At 41.9% G+C, this 23,465-nt stretch overlaps 1 protein-coding gene across 1 annotated transcript in view; it reads left to right on the top strand.

The window, feature by feature from the left end:
* Positions 1 to 23,465, top strand: part of ATR (ATR serine/threonine kinase) — a 117,112-nt gene that overhangs the window by 33,157 nt on the left and 60,490 nt on the right. The window contains exons 18-24 of the mRNA XM_058661393.1: positions 2,233 to 2,363; positions 5,941 to 6,084; positions 7,793 to 7,886; positions 9,098 to 9,223; positions 10,477 to 10,683; positions 15,235 to 15,348; positions 20,970 to 21,085. Coding sequence (XP_058517376.1) covers positions 2,233 to 2,363; positions 5,941 to 6,084; positions 7,793 to 7,886; positions 9,098 to 9,223; positions 10,477 to 10,683; positions 15,235 to 15,348; positions 20,970 to 21,085 — 932 coding nt within the window. The remainder of the gene's footprint in view (positions 1 to 2,232; positions 2,364 to 5,940; positions 6,085 to 7,792; positions 7,887 to 9,097; positions 9,224 to 10,476; positions 10,684 to 15,234; positions 15,349 to 20,969; positions 21,086 to 23,465) is intronic.

Below are 23,465 nucleotides of genomic sequence, written 5' to 3'. Positions count from 1 at the left end.
GGTTGGGCCCAGCTGAAGCCAGGAACCAGGAACTGCATCCAACACTCCCATGTGAATGGCAAGGACCCAGATACTTGGGCCATCTCCTGCTGCCTTCCAAGGTCCATTAGCAAAGAGCTAAATCAGAAGTGCAGCAGCCAGGACTTCACACACATTCTGATATTGGATGAGGCTTGAGCTACGACATTGCAATGCCGGCCATCCAGGTGTTATTTTTCAACACCAAAAATGTTACTTTTTTATGAATGGAGGCAACTTCAGTATTTGTAGATTTATCTTTAAATTCTTGTGCACACTGACATTTCGTTATGATTACTATAAGAAATCACAAACTTTTCTCTTAAAATTTCCCTGTTTGTTGTATTCCAAGTCTGTAGTAACTGAGATTATAGTAAAATCCATTAATAAAAGTTTTTTATTTCATCTGTACTTGCCCCACTTTTTTTTAAGGTTTATTTATTTATTTATTTATTTGAAAGAGTTTACAGACAGGGAGGACAGAGAGAGAAAGATCACCATCTGCTGGTTTACTCCCCAGATGACCTCAGTGGCCAAGGCTGGGCCAGCTGAAGCCAGGAGCCAGGAGCTTCTTCTTGATTTTCCACTTGGTGGCAGGGGTCCAAGTACTCTGGGTCTTCTTCTGCTGCTTTTCCCAGGACATTAAGTGGAGCCACAGGGACAGAAACTGATGCTTGTACAAGATACCGGTGTCTGGGGTGTCAGCTTTCCAGTAATGCCAGCCCCAACACTTTTGCTTAATAACCTTAAGCCAAAAAACATTAGTGGAATATTAGTGTCTGTAAATGTCAGCAACCAATACCTCTCCTTTTGGTGTCAGCTAATAAATTGAATCCCCTACAATGTTTCATTGCAATTATACAGCTTCTATTTCACTGTTATCCCAAGTGAGAGAATCTAAGAAAACTAGAATTTGTGTTATAAACAGAAAGAGCTTACATGTTTGGACACCTAGGTAAAAGTTGGCCAGAATTCTTGATAGATCAACTGTGTGTCTCTGTTTCCTATGTTTTTCTTTGCTAAAATCAGAATGTCTTGGATTTAGTATCATGGAACAAATATTTTTGTACCTAATGATTACTGTTAGGCATTTCATTCACTTCACAATTTTTTTAGAAGGCTCAAAAATCTAGGTGCTATTTTGCTTAGTTTATATTTATGTTGCTTTGCTTAGTTTAGAATAAACTTGAAGAAAATTAAACAATATTCCTGACAAGCATAATAAATTAGAAAGTTTACTGTTTTGAGGGCCACTGTACCAAAGTAAGAGGCCAACTTCAAGGAGGGAAAAAACACTCAACTTGTTTTTGATTTCACAATTTTCTTTTAAGAAGGGGCAAAATGAACTGGCCAGCATTGATTACACCTTTTGTTGTCTGCAAGTAGATGACACCCTGAGATTTGAATATGAAACTCTTGCCCTTAAGACTTACTGCCTTTGGCAGCTTCTTCATAGACTTCATTTTTTTTTTTAAATTTCATTTCATTTTATGACAGTTTCATAGGCTCTGGGCTTCCCCCAACCCCATGCCCTCCCCCTATGGTAGATTCCTCCACATAGCTGCAGTATTAGTTCAAATCCAGTCATGAATCCTTCATTGCAAGTGTGTACCAAGCATATAATCCAGCACCTTATTGTCCAGATAAATTCAACGGTTTTCTGGGGAGACCATCTCTGGTCTGAAAGCAGAGCTGGCAGAATATCATCCCGTCCAATGAAAAGCCACAGCATAACATCAATAAAAATTTACAGCATTATGGAGTTAATTGACATGGTATTGAGTGACCAATATGTTAGAAAATGCAAGTTCTCAACCATATCCTGTGACTACTTCATTGAGATTTTAATTTTAGTTTACACAGAACTGGCTGCTATACACCTTAAAATGGCTATAGGGTACTATTCAGCTGTCTCTTGTCTATTTTCATTTTTATATTTAGCAGTTTATAGTATAGATGCATAATTTCTACTGAACTTGGCGAATTTTAGGCTATTCCAAACTGGCTTATAACTCTAACAAGGCATATGCAACAGTGGAGGCGTAGGACAGCTTTAGGAGGGATGTGCAGAGAAATCTTCAATACCTTAGTGAGGAGTAACTAATGTTTGTGTCCTACCTAGTAAGGTATATGTGAGTCCAAGCTGAGTGTTTCCTGTCTGGTTCTAAGCTTTCCTTATTATCATAGACTTCATTTTAAAGCACTGCTTTGTAGGCCTTGAACAGCTTGATGTCTTTGATGAAGCTGATGGGACCCAAGCATGTCAGTTCCGTGAGGGTGAAGATGATGACCACTCTAAGAACTGGCCTTCGATTCAAGGATGATTTTCCTGAATTGTGTTGCAGGTAAATAACTGCCTTAATTACATTATTATTTTTTTTAACCTTTCCCAATTAGCACTAGCTTGAATTCTTATGTCTTTGAGGAAAGCAGAGTTCAAATTGTAAATAATTGGCAAACATAGGGTATTTGTATTAAAAACGGAATATATTTACTTTTTATTTTCTCTTTCTTTAAAGATTCTATTTTATTTTTATCGGAAAGTCAGATATGTAGAGAGGAGGAGAGACAGAGAGGAAAATCTTCCTTCCGATGATTCACTCCCCAAGTGGCCACAGTGGCAGGTGCTGTGCTGATCCAAAGCCAGGAACCCAGAGCCTTGTCTGGGTCTTCCATGCGGCTGCAGGGTCCCAATGCTTTAGGCCATCCTCAATTGCTTTCTTAGGCCACGAGCAGGGAGCTGAAAGGGAAGTGGGGCCGCAGGGATTAGAACCAGCACTCATACGGGATCTCAGTGTTTGTAAGGCGAAGACTTTAGCTGCTAGGCTACTACACCATGCCCTGTATTTGCTTTTTTTAAAAAAATGTTTTACTCTAGAAACATTTTAACATTCTGGAAAATAAAGGTTTTGGGTTAATTATTTGAAAGTAAATTGACATAGAAAGAAAGAATAAGGAGAGAGGGAGTGAGGGTTCAGTAGCCACACCAGCTGAGCCTAGGGCCAGGCTGATATCAAGAGGCAGAAATGTTATTCCTGGTCTGTCACATAGGTGCCATGGTCCACTTCATCTGCTGCCTTACCAGGGGTTACAGGAAGCTGGATTAGAAGCAGAATCCAAAGTACTTCACCACAATGCTGTCCCCGGTAGAAGAGTTACTATAACAACATTGCTGATTTTATTTAATTTATCCACCCAACTTTTCTGTGTCGGGGTAGCTTAGAGAATATTCCAGGACTACATCATTGTATTTTAGTATATGTGCTGCCGAAGCGAACACTTGGACCACTTCATTGTGTTTTTAATACAAATAATGACTAATGGAAAAGAATGTTAGAAATAGCAACCAGACATTATTATACTTAAAAATTGATATCAATTTCTAGTATTATCTAGAATTCAGTTAATATTTGCATTTCCTTCAGTTGCCTTAAGGATGATTTTCTTAAAATGTTGGCTTATTTAAATTAGGCTCTAGACAAAGTTCACGTTCAAATTGTTTTTGCTTATGTTTCTCTTTGTTTTTTTTAAAGATCTATTTTATTTTTCTGTTGGGAAAGCAGATATACAGAGAGAAGGAGAGACAGAGAGGAAGATCTTCCATCCAATGATTCACTCGCCAAGTGGCCGCAACGGCCATAGCTGAGTCAATTCAAAGCCAGGAGCCAGGAGCCAGGAGCTTCTTTCAGTTCTCCCACGCGGGTGCAGGATCCCAATGCTTTGGGCCGTCCTCGGCTGCTTTCCCAGGCCACAGGCAGGGAGCTGGATGGGAAATAGAGCTGCCGGGATTGGAACCGGCACCCACATGGGATCCCAGTGCGTGCAAGGCAAGAACTTTAGCCACTACGCTATCGCTCTAGGCCCTGTAAATTTTAAAATAGTAGTTTTTCTGATTTATTTTTTCTCCTGTATTTAGTAGGTGAAATGTTTAAAACTGTGATCAGATCCTTTTGAAAACGATGTTTCTTGCTTATTTGGAAGGGAGAATTAGGGAGACAAAGATCCTTTTACTACCGTTTCCCTCCCCTGTGGGCACACTGCCCAGGCTGAGGCAGGAACCTGTAAGTCAGTGCCAGTCTTTGGTGTGGATGTAGGAGCCCAGTGCTTGGGCTGTCTTCTGCCGTTCTGCCAGGCTTGTTAGCAGAGAGCTGGGTTGGGAGCAAGGCAGCAGGGACTCAAACTGGTACCTAAAGGGGATGTTGGCATTGTAGCAAATGACTGGACCCACCCTCTCTGCCACAGCCCTGGAATTCTAATTAAATAAAACTCATAAAGAATTTGGTTACCCTGAAACATAGCTTGTATAGTAAAAAACAGTTCATATAAAACAGGCAAGATAAACACTTGAATATTTCCCACTGCTTAGCAATTTTCAATGCCAGAGCAACCTCCAAATAAATTTTTCTTCTTTGTTTATATCATTGTGATCACATGTATTTTTGTGAATCTGATGAATCTTAATCTGCTAAAGCAACTGTCCCTTTTTGTTACTGCTGGAATTGTACCATTTTCAGCCAGTAGGAGTCACTGCGATTTGATAGCTGTGAGTTTTGGCATGACCCCATTCATCTTTGATAGATTCTCTGTTTTCTGGTTTGACAATGTAATAAGCTCCCTTTACATATCCCTTTCGCAGGAACAGTGATTTCTTCAAGGAGTTCAGCTGTGGTTTTTTGAGCATGGGTTGGTTAGTTGCCTGTCTGAATACTCATTGAGGCTATTGTACTTCTGAGTCTTTAGGAGATTGAACTGTTAGAACAATTAAATTATTTTATAAAGGAAAAACAACTCTAGATTTATATGAATATTTCCAGTAGAATTAAAGATTCATAGTCTTTATTTTTTTTAGTAATAGTTTTCTTTGGGACTCTCTAGTTTGTTTTTACTTAGTACTATTTACCTAATTTGTCTTTGTTTAGACTTACAGATGATTTCAAATGACACAACTCCAATGTTTGTGTGAGTAGTAAGAGTACTGATAGCAGTTTAAAGTTCTTGGAGGTTCCACATTAAAGATATCTAGTCACAGGGCCAGTGTTTGGTGCCACAGAGGGGATGCCTCTTAGGCTGCCTGCTTCCGTGCCCGAGAGCCTGTGTGCTAGGTTGGCTCCGCTCCTGCTGCCTCCGCTGGGAGCCGTCTCACACAGCCTGGTTTATAATCAAGCACTGAACATCTCATGTAATTTGTTGAGAATAGTAATGCAATGTATAGCGTCTGCTTGCTCATGTTTCATGTTTAAGTGAAACTGTGGATGGGTATAACTGCCCAACGTCACAGTGGCATGTCGTACTGCATGTTATTAGCCTGGGAAAAGGCCAAAATTCAAAATCTGAAGCACAGTCTCCAGTCAAAGAACTGTCTGTTGAACCCTGGTGAATCAGGATCATTTGTGTAAACAAATGCACACATACAACATACATTTTTTAGAGTTAATCCTGTCCCAGGGCACTGTTTTTTTACCTTTTTGTTTGGTTTTCCATTTCTTTTAAGAGACAGAGAGAGAGAGAGAACTCCTCCAGTGGCTGAATCCCCAAATGTTAGCATAACTAGGAAGTGGTCAGGCTAAAGCTCTGGGGGACTCAATCCAGGTCTCTTGGTGAGTGGCAGGAGCCCAGGTACTTTAAGCCATCACCTGGCTGCCTCCCAGGTGTGCTAGCAGGAATGAAGCTTAGGCACGCCAGCAAGGGACGTAAGTGTCCCAGGGCACAGCTTAACTGTTCTGTCCATTGCCTGCCCCATTTGCATTTGACTTGATATTAATTTGGAGATTGTTTTATTCAGAGTGTATACTACTAAGCCTTAGGATGTTTTCATAGCTCTATGTGTTTGCATGTAGTGTTTGTTCAACAAATAACCTGCAGAGTTTACAAATAATAAAGATGACGGAGCCTGATTTTTAGTTTTGTTTGTTTTTTGTGCAGAGCTTGGGATTGCTTTGTTCATTGCCTGGATCATGCTTACCTAGGCCCACTCCTAAGTCATGTCATAGTGGCTTTGTTACCCCTCATACACATCCAGCCTAAAGAGACTGCAGCCATCTTTCACTACCTTATCATTGAGAACAGGTATTGTAAATGAAATTAACAATAAAAGTAGCACATTTTTAAAACTGCATTTTTATGTCTTGATGTATTAAGGTCACTGGTGTCATGTGGAACTGCTCATGTTTTTAGTCAAACAAAAGTGACTGGCGTGTATCTACGTGTTGAACTGAGAAATTGCTCCTGCTGTAATTTTTATAAATAAACTGATAATTAGAAAGTACATTTCACTATTTCCAAAAGCAGTGAGGCTAAATTTACTTCTCACGATTAGACGGAAATAGTTGAGGAACACAAGAAAGGCTAAGAGGAGTGTTCAGCTGCCTGCTGCAGCTCAGCTTCCCTGAAACCCTCATTCATTCATCCGTCATTGAAGCAGCCTCTCTTACTTGAAGCTTTTATTGGTTTTTTTTTTCATATTGCCAGATGATCTTTTACAAACATTTCTTTTTCTATGCTGCCCTAGCATATGAGCATACTTTCTGGCTATGTTTCCTCACTGATACATTTCAGATTGCTTCACCTGACTTTCAGGGCTTTCCAAAATCAGGCCCTGTCTTCTGATTAAAATCTTTTCCTTTCGTTCTCCAAACAGGCATTAAGCTGAAGCCTAGGTGGACTGCTTCTCACAGAGCATGCAGTACCCCAGCCCATTTGTATTCTTGCCTCTGGCTGCTTTTTAGCTTAAAATGTCTTCCTAAACTAATATATGTATGTATATATGTATTTTTTTCACTTACTGCTGTATGTCATAATTCCTTTGCTTCTGAAGTCAGGATTAATTTCTCACTTATACACAATTGCAGTTTCTTCTAATCAGTCCCAATAACTGTTCTATCAGGTAGAAAAGCCCAGAACAAAGAATGTAATGTATTTTTATTCAATTAAAATACTTTCATTTCTGATGCATTAATATTTTGAACATGATAAAACAATACACTCATAATTTAGATCAGTTTTTCAGTACCTTTTTCATTGCTGTGTGAAGAGTCATGTCTGTTTTCTATTATAGAGGAATTATTTCTCTGCCTTTGTCATTCTGTAAGAATTATATTTGGAAACAGAAAATTAGAGTATTGATTTTATTGGAAGGAAATTCAACATTATAGCTTTGGTAAAGACTATTTGTATTTTTTTCCTGAAATTCTTTATGAGAATTTGGTTTGGAGTTGGCTTTGTTTACTTATTACTTTGTCATGTGACCTGGGCTTAGCTGAGTATTTCTTTTCCTCATTTTGGCTGTGATCATTGGTATGGCCACGTTCGACTTTACGTAGACCAAGCTAGGCGTGCCCCTCTTTCCAAGTAGTGTCAGAGACCCTGCATCTCTAGATGGCCTATGTGTGCTGTTAAACATCTCAAAGGGTAACCCAGGACTCTCCAGAACGAAAACAGGTACTGCAGGCCCTTTTTAGCACTCAAGCTCCGAACTAGAATGGCTTATCTTCTGTCACAGTCTTATTTAGCTAAGCAAACCATGACCCAGGCCCGGTGGAAGAGGAAGGCATGAAGTATGTGGACATGTATACTGCGAAGCGTGCTTCATTGACTGTCGTAGATTGCTGTCCTAATTTGTCAGTGCTCATTTTGCTGAGCAGACGAACATGTTGCATGTCAGTCATTAACTAGCACTTTTTAGTGTGAATTAAGCTGGTCTTACTTTTAACCTCTGCTTTATTGCTTTTTAGTATTCATGTTCTTGGCCAATAATTCTTTTTATTCTAACTCTTAGGGATGCTGTGCAGGATTTTCTTCATGAAATATATTTTTTACCCGATCATCCAGAGCTAAAAAAGATAAAAGCAGTTCTCCAGGAATACAGAAAGGTATATTTTTTTTTCAAATTTATGGTTTAGGAATCATTGGCACAAAGCTAATACCGACTTCAAATACATTGAGTAATGATCCTTTACAATCAAATGTAGCGATGAAGAGTTTAGTCAGACTGTAGTAGCTAATTCCTGGTGATTTTGGAGGGAAATTTTAAAATATTTAGATCAAAGCTACCGTAGTATTAGATAGAACAGAGAATAAAGGATACATTTCTCGTGCTTTATTTACAATCCCAAAAAGCTGCAGCCACCACAGTTCAGTGTGCTGAGAGAAGGAAGAAAAGCTGTAGAATATTCTAGGTTTTTTTTGTTTGGTTGGTTGGTTTTTTTTAGATTTAAATAATTTTCATTGGAAAGGCATATTGCAGAGAGGAAAAACAGAGAGAAAAGTTCGCTGTCTGCTGATTCATTCCCAAGTGGCTGCAGCGGCCAGAACTGAGCCAATCCAAAGCCAGGAGCTAGGAACATTTTCCAGGTCTCCCACATGGGTACAGGTTCCGGAGGCCCTGGGCCTTCCTGCACTGCCCTCCCAGGTCACAAGCAGGGAGCTGGACATAAAGTAGAACAGCTGGGACATGAACTGGCACGAATAAGGAATCCCAGCCTGTGCAAGTCGAGGACTTTAGCCATCAGGCTACTGCACCAGTTGCTGGAATATGCTGGTTTGATTATGCCACAAACTGTGATATAGAAATGCCAAATGTATGATTTCTGACCCTTAAAGGGGAATAGCCTATGATTCCAGCATATTGAAGTTTAGTGAACTCTGAATTTATGGAATTGTGGTTCCGTAACTTTTTTGGCACAGAAAGTGTGGTACCTGACCACAGGCATAAATTGGGAGGTGAAATGATGGGATTATCTACATAGTCCATAAAGCTGGTCAAGGGCCATTGTGTAACCTTTTGTGAGTTAGGGAAAGCTTGTATTGTAGATAAGTTCTCATGTTGTTATAATAAATTTGTTTTTCTTAAGGAAATCTATCTGAAGATTTTAGAGTCAAATTCTTACCCCAAGAATTACTAAAACTTCCATTTACTATACAAAAGAAGGGATGGAAGTTTTCTTCTTTTTTAAACTGATTTAATTGGTCTATAGTTTTAATGTTGTTTAAGGAAAAATTCCAGAACTTTTTTTTTTTTATAACTTTGGAAATGACTGTTAGCATAGTTAATCAAATGTGTCTTTCTGTGCTATTTTTATAGGAGACCTCTGCGAGTACTGATCTTCAAACAACTCTTCAGTTATCGATGAAAGCAGTCCAACACGAAAATGTAGATGTTCGTATTCACGCTCTTACAAGCTTAAAGGAAACCTTATATAAAAACCAGGTATGCTGAAAAACAAAGCAGAAACAGGCATGCCAAGATAATCTATTTAAAGAGCTATAGAGAAGAAAAGTTGGAGATTTAAACAAAAGATGATGGATTAGCATTTCTGTTTGAGATTTTAAAGATTCAATTAAGGAAATAATTTTTATTGCTTAGTAGATTGTCTGATTGACACTTCTCATGAAATGCTGTTGGAGGTGTATTCCAGAGAGGGATAAATTTTTGTTGCTTTAAGAGTGTTATGATTTGATGGGGTTGTTGCATCTTCCTAGATAAAAATGTGTATGTGACACACTGTGTGAGTGTTAACGTAATTTCCTATAGATACTTGTCAAGTAAATTGTCAGCAATTTTAACTGAATTAGCTGTTCATTTAATGAGGCTCTACTCTACTAGGCTCTTTCTCTACTAGTTTTTATACACTTTCAATCTTGTTTTAACTAATTCTTGTTCCTTTCACTTACCTACTGAAGTATCTGTCTTCTTGCTTGAAAATTTTCTTTATTCTTTTTCATCATTTTTTTTTCTTTTGAATTTTATGGTATGAATCCATACAGTTTGGGATCCACCCCTCTCCCCACTAAATTCCCACCCCCGAGTGATTTTCCCCAAATTATTACAATAGTATAGTCCTTCATTAGGAGTCATGCTTGCACCAGTCTGTTATTTAAGTGTGTCCCAACGTTGCTGGTACAGACAACTCTGGATAATCCAGCATCCCCTTGTCTAGATATGTCCAACAGTTTCTTGGGAGTCCGTCTTTGATTTGGAAGCATTTTATCTTCACATCTGGATATGGTAGTCTCTGTTTCACCATCACAATACATTCCCTTAAGCGAGAACTTTTTCATCATTTTCAGTGCTCCCTTACCTTGTAAATATCATATTTTAATTATATGTCTACATATTTGTTTTCCTGTTAGACTGAATTGATTAGGATAAAACTATATGTTACCTGATTTTGTATACTGATATAATGGGATATAGTAACTAAACCTTATGCGGTTACTATTAAATGGCTTCATGATTGAGACTTTTAAACACATTCAATAATCGTAATCTTACAGAACATATTATGAACTGTTACTATTTGAACTCACCAAAAACCAGTTGGAGGAATTAGAAATAGAGAAATTTCAATTTTTGTCAATACTTAACATTAGATAACCCTCAATATTTTTAACCTTTATGGTTTAGGAGAATATGTTAGTTTTTACAAGTGATGTACAGACTTTTTTCTCCTTCCATTTTAGGAGAAACTGATAAAATATGCAACAGATAGTGAGACAGTAGAACCTGTCATCTCGCAGTTGGTTACCGTGCTCTTGAAAGGTTGTCAGGATGCCAACTCTCAGGCCCGGCTGCTCTGCGGTGAATGCTTAGGGGAACTCGGAGCAATAGATCCCGGTCGCTTAGACTTCTCAGCAACTGAGACTCAAGGAAAAGACTTTACATTTGTGGTAAGATATTGTAATTTGGGATGGCAAGATTTCTTTCTCTCTCTTTTTTCCTCTTTTCTCCTTTTTATCCTGAATGAAAAGTTGATCTAAATTATGCAATTTAGGTAATGTCTGAGTTTATCTCACATTATTTTAGCAGAGACTTTTAGCCTCAAGCTACAAAATTCGAGTTCAATCTTCTGTGTTGTTTTTGTAAGAAAAAAAATGTTTTCCTAACTATGTCAATACTTAACGCACTAAATTACTGCTTAACTGTTTCTGTCTAAACACTCTTGCTGCTATTTCCACGGAAAACTTTTTTCCCAAAATATTCTGACAACATATGTATAGAAAAGTTTTTGTATTTTAATGGGTTGGTAAACTCATGTAAAACAATTAAACAGAGCTTTTTCTTTTTCTTTTTTTTTTTTTTTTTTAAGACTTATTTGTTTAGTTGAACGTTGTAGTTACAGAGAGAGAAGGAGGGCCAAAGAGAGAGATCTTCTATTCACTGGTTTACTCCCCAGCTAGCTACAGCAGCCAGGGCTGGACCAGACCACAGCCAGGAGCTTGGAGCTTCCTCCAGGTCTCTCAAATGGGTGACAGGAACCCAAACATCTGTGCCATATTCCGTGGCTTTTCTCATGCCATTAGCTTCCAGAGAGCTGGATTAGAGATATGGAAGCTGAGACATGAACTGGCACCCATAAGGGTCTCCAGCATAGCAGGCAGTATCTTTATCAACTATACCATGATAACAGCCCCTAAACAGAGCTTTTAATGTAGCATCTTTAAGAAGAGGGTATTAAATATTATCAGGTAGGCTTTGATCTGAACAGAATATAATATACTGAATTCTATATTATATGATCTTTTTCCATTATTTTTACTTTTTTATTTTTTGGATTTTAAATTTTATTTATTTATTTTCTAATTGTGATGATTTTTGCATAGTTGATTAGGGTGAGAAGAGTCAAGGGCCAGAGAGAGGAAAGAGGGTGAGACCATTGTTTCATATTCTCTTCTTTCCTTCCTATGTCTGGGGGAAGGGGGATTATATAAGGGGAGAAGTCACACTCAGCCTCCCAACCATTCCAGGGTCCCCAGTGTGGGGCATGCTCCAAGGCTCCCACTCAAGTGGTTTTGATAGTTCAGCAGTTCTGAATTGCTGTTGAACTTGCCACTCCAATCACGATGTAATCTCTAAGGAATCCACTAGCTGACAGTCCACCTTAGAGTCTCCGTTTGTCCATGTGTTCGCTGCCAACGCTTGGCTGGGGTGGTTGATCAATTTGTTCTGTCCTCCATCCTCTGTTATGGTACCAGGTGTCTTCTGCTGCTCCAGTATGCTGCTCTATCCTCCATGTTCACCTGGATATATTTTCCACTGCTCCATCTAAGCCAATGAGGAGGCCCAGCTCTGACACTTGCACTTCACGGTCAGACCATGGAACCTGCAATTCTCTCCATGGTTGGAGTTCTGAGTCCAGCTGTTTAGTTGGGGGGATCCCCAAAGAAACCTCATCTGAGTTGATCCCAGACCTGATTCTTGTGTGTGCATGCCAATACAGGGTCTGGTACAGTCCGTCGCCCAAATCAGCCTCTGCATACACCGTTAGTTGCAATTGCTGGGTCAGTTTTGTCCCCAACCCTGTCCTCTCTGAAAACTGATGGGTGTTGTACCCCAGCCCAGTACTGTCCACCGCACACTTGGTCTTCACGCAAACCACAGTCAGGGAGCTGCAGCCTAGTTGGAGTGACCTGCAATAATCCCCAGCAGGTCCACCCCCTGCACTGGTTCCCATGCTTGCCAGTATGGACAGCAGACTGGTCCAGTTTGTCCCACATCCCATTCAGCTCTCATATATGTCAATGGGCATTGAAGCCTAGTTCAACCCAACTAGTCCCTCTATCCAGGTCAGTCGGTGCCATTCTCTGTATAGCCATACCTGCCCCTAGTCCTGGTTCTCACGCTCACGAGTTGGAGTGGCGATACAAGAGGGAGGTGCCCACTGTTTCCCTACTGGGCCCACTCCCACTTCTGGATCTTGCACTCTCCAGGTGGTTCTGCAGTTTAGCTTGACAGAATTTCTCCCCACCCCCTGTCCTGTGCCAGCATCTGCCAGCTGATGCTGCGGCAAAACCCACCCAGCCCATACTCACTCTGGCTTATGCATGTACCAGTAGGTACAGTCCACCCCCGATCCATCTCACATGCAGGCCAACAGGTATTGTAATCCTGCCCAGCCTGGTCTACCCTGATCCCAGCTCTAACGCTCACTGGTGGAGGTAGTGGCCCAGCTAGGGATCTCACCGCACCCCAGACCCAGTCCACACTCATGCCGAGCAACACTGCAGGCACATCTAGAACAGATCACAGCCCTCACTCCATCCCTCATGCTCACCAGTGGGAACCACAGTCTAGCCGGGACATTCCCTTTGCTCCCCAACCAGGCTTCTTCCCAACCCCAGTGCCCATGACTGTCAGTGGGTTCCTTGGTCATTCCTAGCTCAGCCCATCACCACCTCAGCTCTTAAGCTAGCCAATGTGACTTGTAATTCCACAGGGTTAGGCCCACATATTCCCCATATAATCTAGCCCCAGACTTGGTTCTCTTGTGTGCTGGTTAGTGTCATCGCCCATCCTAATGTGACCCATCCCCTGAACCAACATTCGCTGTCAGGTACTAAGATCTAGCCCTATCAGGTAGACCCAAAACTCTAGCTTTTGTGTGGGCTGGCATTTGGTGGTCAGCAATCTTCTGTGCCAACAAGCCCAACTTAAGTCTTACATTTGGGCAGGTGTATCAGTCTGAACCATAAAAGTCTTCTGGTCTCTCCCCTGCAATCCACCAGGTCTCAGTCCTCTTGCGTACCACAAGTACAGTGGCCTTGTCATTGGGAGTCCCTCAGGATTCATTCACACCGACAAGATGCTCCCAGGATGGTTTTCCCTATCTCGTATCCCTTTGCTCCTTTTCCTAATCAATCCACAATCCTTGTCCTACGAGTATATGGGTTCTCCAGCCCAGCGTTCAGATGCCCAGTGGGTGGTGTGCTGATCTAGGACTCTGCTCACCCACCAGAGTCCCAAGCTCCTGGCACATATGCTGACCTGTTGCCTTGCCCTTCCACACACCCAAGATCCAGGCCCACTGCTGTTCTCTCTAGGCCTGGTCCACCAGCGCACCAGGGCAGCATGCCGACCTAGGGCTCTCCCCTTCCCTTCTTCACCTCGCCCAGGACCAAACACACAGGGCAATACACCTGTCTAAAGGTGAGCTCTCAGGTCCCCACAGGCTGCCTGCCACCTCCCTCCCCTGCCCTAGCTGGATTACTGGCGCGGGAGAATGGTGATGGGTCACCACCCCATTATTGTGTTTTGTTTTTTTTTTTTTTAGATTTATTTGAAAAGCAGAGAGAGAGATTTTTCTATTTGCTGGTTACTCCAAAAATGACCACATTGCTGGAAGTGTGCCAGGCTGAAGTCAGGAACAAGAATTCAATCTGGATCTCCCGCATGGGTGGCAGGCACCTAAGTACTTGGGCAGTTTTCTGCCGCCTTTCAAGATGCGTTAGCAGGAAGCTGAATCAAAAGTGGAGTAGCTGCTGTAACTTGAACAAGCGTTCATATGGTATACCAGCATTGCAGGTGGCAGCCTAACCCACTACATCAGCTCACCATCTCCTGTACAGTTTGCTTATTTTTTTAAACCTATATTCAATAAATTTTGAAGTGATCACATAACTAAAATTATATCATTCATGGGCCCGGTGCAGTGGCCTAGTGATTTAAGTCCTCACCTTCAACATTCCAGGATCTCATATGGGCACCGGTTCTGCTCCTGCTCCCTGCTTGTGGTGTGGGAAAGCAATTGAGGATGGCCCAAAACCTTGGGACCCTGCACCCGCATGGGAGACCTGGAGGAAGTTCCTGGCTCCTGGCTTCGGATCGGCATAGAACTGGCCATTGTTGTCACTTGGGGAGTGCATCACCGGATGGAAGATATTTCTCTCTGTTTCTTCTCCTCTGTATATGTGACTTTGCAATAAAAATAAATACATCTTAAAAAAATTATAACATTCTTAACCATTGGTTTGACAGCTGCAAAAAAACAAAGTCTACAAAACTATTTTTGCGGCAGTAGTTATACTTTTGTTTTTCCTTTTATTTTTACAACTGTTTTTTTAAAAAGAATATTTATTTTTTTTAATTGGAAAGGCAGATTTGCAGTGAAGGAGAAACAAAGATCTTTATCCACTGGCACTTGTAGGTAGATATTAGCCAGTTGAGCCATCATGTCAGCCCTTTAAGTTGCCTTTTAAAATGTAAAAATACTGCAGATTATCAGAGTAATGCAGAAATTAAATTACTTTAGAAAAAGACTGGAACACCTTAGATTTTTGGCTTGTTGGCTACAGACTGTCTTTTAGCCTTGACACCAAGCATAGATTGTACCTCTGTATTCTTTTGTAAGTTAAGTTCACTCAGATTTAGTTTCACTGTGTAGTCTCAGAACACTTTAAAGAGTTTTATACACCAACTGTCAATTATTTCTTGTTTTTGTTAAGGCTGATGTAGAAGACCCAAACTTTGCCTATGGTTTATTGATCGAGCTAACGAGAGCTTACCTTGCGTATGCAGATAACAGCCGGGCTCAGGATTCAGCTGCATATGCCATTCAGGTAAGAAAATGAATAGTCATTACTGGCCTTGTACTCAATTGTAGTGATAAAGTTGAAAACTTTTCCTTGAAACTCTAATTCTCTATTTAATATCATTATTCAAAATAATATAAATTCAAGGTAAGCATTTTCAGGAGTATGGAAATATGCCCTTTGGTTCTTGTATGATTTTGTATATATATATATACACACACAAATATAAGAAATCTGCAAAAACTTTATAGAACAATGCATAATATGAACATCCTATACATGGGTTTCAAAAACTTTTAAAGTTTTTTTTTTTTATTGGAAAGTCAGATTTACAGGGAGAAGGAGAAACAGAGAGAAAGACCTCCTATCTGCTGGTTCTCTGCCCAAATGGCCAAAATGGCCAGAGCTGAGCCAATCCAAAACCAGGAGCCAGGAGCTTCTTTTGGGTCTCCCACACAGGTCAGGGTCCTAAGGCTTTTGGCCATCCTTTACTGTTTTCCCAGGTTGCAAGCAGGGAGCTGAATGGGAAGTGGAGCAGCCTGGACACGCCTTGGCACCAGGGTGGGTTCCTAGTGGGTGCAAGGCGAGGGCTTAACCACTGAGCCATCACGCTGACTCAGGATTTCAAAATGTTTGTATAGCAAAATAAGTTTATCTTTAATTGCAGTTTTTCAGAGACATTTTGAAGTACTCTTATTTTTATCTAAGTGAGAACATTGTGATTTGTAATTTGATTTTGCTTCTTTTAAGAAGGAAGATCTACAGAGAGGAGGAGAGACAGGGAGTAAGATCTTCATCTGCCCGTCTACTCCCCAAATTGCCACAATGGCTGAGCTGGGCTGACCTGCAGCCAGGAGCTTCTTCTGGGTCTCCCACATGGGTGCCGGGTCCCACTGACTGCTAGATAGTGTTTAAAATGAGTCAGTTATGGAGTTAGAGTTTTCCAACAATTGAGCCTGGACAGTAAGAACACTGAAAACGGGCTGCCAATGAGATAGGAGAATGGAGTCTTCTATAAGACAGAATAATGCTTCAAGATTGGTGTGTATTAAATACTGATTATAGGTATGGAATTGATTATTGCTTGTATAATAATATAAAGGACATTGGTCACCCTGAGAAGCAGTTTCAAGGTAATTCATTTCTTTTCTTTTTTTAAAATTTCTTTTATTTATTTGAAAGGCAACGTGGCAGAGAGAAATAGCTTCTGTTTTCTGTCTTCTGGCTCATTCCACAAGAGGCTGGAAGCAGCCAGAGCTGGGTCAGGACAAAGGAACTAGAACTCTATCCAGGTTTCCCCTGTGGGTGGCAGGGGCCCACGTACTTGGGTCATCTTCTGCTGCTTTCCAAGGAACATTAGCAGGGAACTAGATCAGGAAAAAAACAGGATTTGAATCATCCCAGCTCTCTATTTAATCCACTGCACCATGATCCCAGTCCCAGCATATTTTCATAGTTGCATGGGAATGAAAGACTTAGAGAAATTACAAAAACTTTTTCTTGTTAATTTTTTTAAAGAAGTTTTTTTGGTGGTGTTTACATAATTGATCAGGGTGGGAAGGGTCAAGGATCAGAGGGGAAAGTGGGCCTGATCATTTTTTATATTTTCTTTTTCTTCTTCCTGTATCTGGGGGAGGGGAGGACACAATGGGAAGGACCACACCCAGCCTCCCCAATACCCTGTGTCATGCATGGGTCCCAGTTGTGGAGCATGTTCTGAGATGCTGTTGATATCACTGCTCAAAGGATGAGGAAATCCTTCCAAGGTTAATTGGCTGACATAATCCATGTCATAGTCACCATTCACTGAGAAGTTTGCTGTCAAGTTTTACTTAGATATTTGATCAATTTGTTCTGCCCTTCTTCCTCTGCAAACTGGGTGCTGTGGCCCAGTTCAACCCTGCCCGCCACATGCTCGGCCCTCATGTGTACCAGGCAGAACTGTAGCCCAGTCAGAGTGACCCGCACTGGACTGACCCCCAGCTCTGGTTCCTGTTTCTGCCAGCATGTGCAATGCACTGGTCTGGTCTGTCCCACATCCCATTCAGTTTTTGTATACATCATTGAGCTTTGAATTGTAATTCAACCCAGCCGACTCCACCCTCTAGCCCACACGCGTGCTAGTGGGTGCCACTGCCTATCCAGCTAGGCCTGCCCCAGTCCAGGTGCACATGTTCGCCAGTGAGAGTTGCAGCCCATCAGAGAGGTGCCCACAGTCTCCCCAATGAACCCACTTCCTGCCCCAGACCTTGCTCACTGCAGATGGTTCTGCAGTCTAGCTCAACAGACCTTGCCTCCAATTCTAGCGCTTGCCAGCTGGTGCTGCAGCAAAGCCCAAACTGCCTGCCCTTACACTGCTAATGCCTGTACCAGTGGATACAATTGGTCAGCCCAGCCTGGCTTTTCCCCAACCCTGTTCACATGTGGGCCAACAGGTATTATACCCCTGCCCAGCTCCCCTTCCCCCCCCCCCCGTCCCAGCTCTCAGCTCACTAGCAGGAGCAGTGGCCCAGCAGGGGAGTCCCCACTTCTCTCCTGCACTGGGCTCACACACCTCCCTCCGTTGTGTGTGCTGGTGAGTGCTGTGGCCCAGTCTGGCATGGCCCACACTTTGGCAGGTGCAATAGCTTTGCCCGGCCTGGTCTTCATCCAGCCATGAGCTGGCTGTCGCTGCTGCCTGACTCAACACAGTCAGCCCCTCGTCCCGGCCCTCTATGAACTAGCTGGTGATGCAGCCAGACCCAGCCTATCCTGCACCCCATTATGGTTCTCAGATCTACCATTGGGTGTTATGAACTGGCACAGTCTGGCCTGCCCCCATAACTGAGCCACACGTATGCCAGTAGGTACTGTACCCTGATCTGCTCTGAGCTGCTTCCAGCCTTGGATTTTATGCCCATCTGCAGATCCTGTACCCTGACCAAGGAGTTATCCAAGCTCCTTATTGGGTCTCCTCTCAGTGGCAAATCTTGTGCACACCGGTGGGTCCTTGGCTTGGGCTGACTTAGTCCGCCTCCTGTCCTGCAGGAACAGTAGCCTGGCCCAACTGTTCCATACCCAATCCGGTTCTTACCGTTGAGTAAGAACAACCCAGCCACACCTAATCCATCCCGACATAGCTCACATGTGGCCCAGTGGGAGCAGAAACCTAGCCAAGCCCATTGTACACCCACTCTGCCTCTCAGTAGCACCAGTGAGTGCCAGAGTCTATTCCAGTCTGGCACACTCCAGACCCAGTCCACACCTATGCCAAGGGACATTGCAGCCATGTCCGGGCCAGACCATAACCCCCATTTTCTGCCTCTTGTACTCACCTGTGGGAACCACAACCTAGTCTCCTTTGCTCCCATCTGGCATTCTGATGTGAGATACCAGCATCCCAAGCAGTGGCTTCGCATGGAGTGCCACAGTGCCAGTCCCAGAGGTCTCATTTTTTGTTTCCTCAGTGACAGAAGAAGCATGGTCTGTAATTGAAGGGCTAGTAGTTTCCTAAGGAGTATTAACAGTCCTGAGAACGTGTTACTGGTGATTTATAGAGTTTCTGTTAGAAAAACTGCCAAAAATCAGAAAAATGAAAAAAATTAGGTGAAAGTCAAATTTGGATATTCCTTTTTAAAATTTTTTGTATATTTTCTCACTTTTCTTAGAAATATTCCTTATAGGTGTATAAAGTACCTTTTTTTTTTTTTTTTGGCCAGGCTTTACTTACGGCATAAATAATAGAATTTGTAGACGTTTCTCATTTCTTTATTCTGTAGCATATATAGCACTTTTTCATGTTTAAGAGTGGGGCTTAAACTAGTTTTTTTCAGGATGATGAAAGATATTAATAGCTTAACATATTTCTCCCATTTGGAAGATTAACATTAGTGACAGTTTTTCCCCTTCATCTTTAAAATCCCATTTGTTTTATAAATTCAAAATTTTTTGTCTGAAAGAGAGTTGTATGTGTGGGAGAGTTTTCATTTCAATGATTCATTCCCCATATGACTACAACACGCAGTACTGGACAAGGCCAAAATCAGGCACACAGTACCCCACCCAGGTCTCTCGTGGGGGACAGCGACCAGCTCACTTAAGGCATCTCGGGCCGCCTCCCAGAGTGCACCTCAGCAGGAAGCTGTGTCGGAAGCGAAGCAGCTCATAGTTGAACCAGACATTGTGATAAGGAATGCAGGCAACTTAAGCAGCGATTAACTGCTAAACCAAGCATGCATACCCTATGTGTTTTATGTTAAATAATAATAATATAGTTATGTAATCTGCAGTCTTGAAAGGTAAGTGAATTGGTCCTTAACATTTGCATGGTATTTTCAGAATTTTAAACCCAATATTTCAGTCTAGAATCTGAGATAATGTCAAGGCTTTAAACTGTGGATTTCTGGTTGCTTTCATTGTAATTCAGAAAAGCTCAAGATGCAAATATAGGAAATTCTAATTATTTTTCTTTATAGCCTTTTCAAATGATTATTTTACTCCAAATCACAGAGAGAGAGAGATTGAGAGAGAGAGAGAGAAAGATGTAGAATCAGAGAGAGACCTTCCCTCCCCTGGTTTACTCCATGATTGCTGCAGCCGGAGCTGGACTGATCTGAACCTGGGCCAGGAGCTGCTTCCTGGTCTTCTACACAGGTGCAGGGGCCCAAGGCCTTGGGCCATCCTTCTCTGCTTTCCCAGGCCACATTCAGGGAGCTGGATGGGAACTGGAGCAGCTCAGACATGAACTGGCACCCACATGAGATGCTTGTGCCACAGGTGGAGGCTTCACCACTGGTCCTGCCTTATTGTTCTTTTTTTTTTTTTATGCATTGATTACATTGTATTATGTGATACAGTTTCATAGATACTGGGATTGTTCCCACCTCTCCCCACACCCTCCCCCCATGGTGGATTATTCCACCTTGTTGCATAACCACAGTTCAAGTTCAGTTGAGATTCCCTTTTTGCAAGCATAAACTAAACATAGAGTCCAGCATCTTATAGTCCAGTCAAATTCCTCTGCTTCTTGGGGAGACCCTGTCTGGTCCGAGGGCAGAACCAGTAGAGTATCATCCCGATCAATTAAAAACTTCCACCTGCCTTATTGTTCTTAATCTTATATTTCAATATATGTTATGCATGGAAAATAAGCTGATTTCATATTCAATTGCTGATTCAGCTTTGTGACCTTAAGTAAATTACCTGTGTCTCCAAGTATTAGAATACATATCCTAAGGATGTATACAGCTCCAGAGGTCCATCTTATGACTGTAATGTGCAAAACTTTGAGGAATGAAAAGGGGGCTAGCATTGTGGCTTAGTGGATAAAGCCATAGCCTGTAACTCCAGCATCTTGGATGGCTTGCTGGTTCAAGTCCTGGCTGCTTCACTTCCAGTCCAGCTCAATGGTAGTAGCCAAGGAGAAGCAGTGGAGGGTGATGTAGGTGCTTGGGCACCAGCTCCTGACATGCTAGACCTGGCTCCTGGCTTTAGACTTGCCCAGCCTCTGCTGTTAGTATCATCTAGAGAGTGAACAGGCAGGTGGGAGATCTCTGCCTTTCTCCTCTCTAACTCTGCCTTTCAAATAAATTGATCTTAAAAAAAAAAAAAAAAAAAAAAAGAAAGATTTGTCTGCTTCACTGTGGATTTACGAATGTATGTATTTTTAGGAGCTGCTCTCTATTTATGAGTGTAGAGAAATGCAGACTGATGGCCCGGGTCATCAGTTATGGAGAAGGTTTCCTGAGCATGTTCGGGAAATACTGGAACCTCATCTAAATACTAGGTATGTAGACTCATTCAAGCTACATTAACAAAATTATTTTAGGTTTATAAAAAATTATTGCTTTTGACATAATTTTTAGCACTGGAGGTGTTTTTAGTATGTTTACATAGTCTTCAGTATATTCATCTTCTGATTATGATTATGATCTTGTCAAAATGAGAATTGTAATTCTGTTCATAGGGTTAAATTCTGTATGTAATTAGGTACGTTCACTGAGGCTTAAATGACTTTTTGGGGTCAGCTGTCAATATTACTTTTGAAAAAGTCTACTTGAAGCTGAATGAGTTGAAATTTTTCACATATGTAATTGATATTGAGGTTTAAAGATCTAAATCTACCTCCAAAGTCTTCAGTAATCCCACTTGGAGATTTTCTTCTCTCCCAATTTCTTTTCTTACTATATTTTGTTCCTATACTGTGTTCTTCTTCCTCCTGGTCCTCTTCTTCCTCTTCCTCTCTTCTTCCTCCTCCTCTTCCACCTCTTCCTCTCCTCTGCTTTTAAAGCAATAAACAGCCAGCAAAGTTCAATGAAGAAAATATATGAACAGCCACATCAGTGGGTATCTCGGCAAAGAATTGAAGCCCAATCTGCATTCCAAGTAGAATTTTTGTAGATACGGGCCTACTATATTCCCCACCCTTCTTGAGAAAATTCCTGGGCAGAGAGCTTTCTGAATGTAGAATTGTCAGCACAGTGTTGTTATACCTAGTAAGCCTCCTGGCACAGGGCAGGGGAGATTTCCCCTAAGCTGCCCCCTCTCCATTAAATGAGATTATCCAGCTTGGCCAAAACTTAATAAATATTCAAATCCCGAACTGCTCGCAATACCTGCATCTACACATCTTCTCTCAATTGTGCTGCACGAAATTCCCATATTTAAAGATTTATTTTATTTTTATTGCAAAGTCAGATATACAGAGAGGAGGAGAGACAGAGAGGAAGATCTTCCGTCCGATGATTCACTCCCCAAGTGACTGCAACAGCCGGTGCTGCGCTGATCTGAAGCCAGGAACCAGGAGCTCTTCCAGGTCTCCCACAGGGGTGCAGGGTCCCAAGACTTTGGGCTGTCTTCAATGTTAGCATGTCTGGGGCCTGCCTGCTTTGAAGGATGGCTGCAAACAAATTGATCCAGTGTTTTGGAGGGTTATGAAGGAGACCATGATCTGAGTGTTCAGTGCAATTAATTCAGTGGCGGGATTAACAAATACCTTGTTTTCAGAAACAGTCCAGTTATTCCTGTGATGCCATCCTTGCCTCTCAGTGACAGGTGTCTGATGAGATGTAGCTGAGTCTGGCAGCCTGTAACTGGGCAAAGGCTGTTTTCTTTTTCCCAATGAGGGGCTCTTAATATGACTTGCTCTGGAGTGCTTGATAGTTAGGAGCTTTCCTGCTTTCCCCGTGTTTAGGATTTCATAATCTGTTATTCTAAGAAATGCCCAGAGCTGTATTACGGTTGTAGGAATATGAATTTGCTACATGGCATGTGTCTTGTCTGGTGCTTGTTCCCCAAAGGTGAGGGTGAGCCCTAATTATTTACCTCCTTATTGGATATCTGGTAGCTGTATTCTGTTAGAAATAAGGGTGCTATGGGCCCGGCGACATGGTCTAGCAGCTAAAGTCCTCGCCTTGAAAGGCCCGGGATCCCATATGGGCACCAGTTCTAATCCCGGCAGCTCCACTTCCCATCCAGCTCCCTGCTTGTGGCCTGGGAAAACAGTCGAGGACGGCCCAATGCATTGGGACCCTGCACCTGTGTGGGAGACCCGGAAGAGGTTCCAGGTTCCCGGCATCAGATTGGCGCGTACCGGCCCGTTGCGGCTCACTTGGGGAGTGAAACATCGGATGGAAGATCTTCCTCTCTGTCTCTCCTCCTCTCTGTATATCTGGCTTTCTAATAACAATAAAATCTTTAAAAAAAAAAAAAAAGAAAGAAGGGTGCTAATCAAATTTGGAGTCTCCAGAGTTGGAATATCAAATGGAAGAACTAACTAGCTCAACACATTTTTAAAGTTACCTCATTGTACCTCTCAAAAGATTGGGTCTTTGTGTCCTCCACAAAGACCTGTCCATATAGGTGAAGGTTGTCTATAGATTCTTTTGGCAGCTTTGTCCAGTTTAGCTGTTACTTTAGGCGATGTTTATTAACCCTTTTAAAAGCAAATAGGAACTGACAGGAGAGGGTTTTAGGCCTAATACTAATCAGGTGGGTTTTTAAGGCCCAGCTAGCTTATATGTGAGACCCAAACCCATGGGTTAACCTGAAGATGTATGTCTTCATATAAGGAGCCAAAGCTCTGGAATGATATACAGCAAATGGTAGGGATTTGGCTGTCTTTATGCATATAGAAAGTTACTCAGGTCCCTAGTTTACTTGGGATG

Source organism: Ochotona princeps, chromosome 3 (assembly GCF_030435755.1).
Source record: "Ochotona princeps isolate mOchPri1 chromosome 3, mOchPri1.hap1, whole genome shotgun sequence".
Classification (NCBI taxonomy): Eukaryota; Metazoa; Chordata; class Mammalia; order Lagomorpha; family Ochotonidae; genus Ochotona; species Ochotona princeps.
The sequence above is the reverse complement of the archived record's forward strand: the minus strand, read 5'-3'. Positions and strand labels throughout refer to the sequence as shown.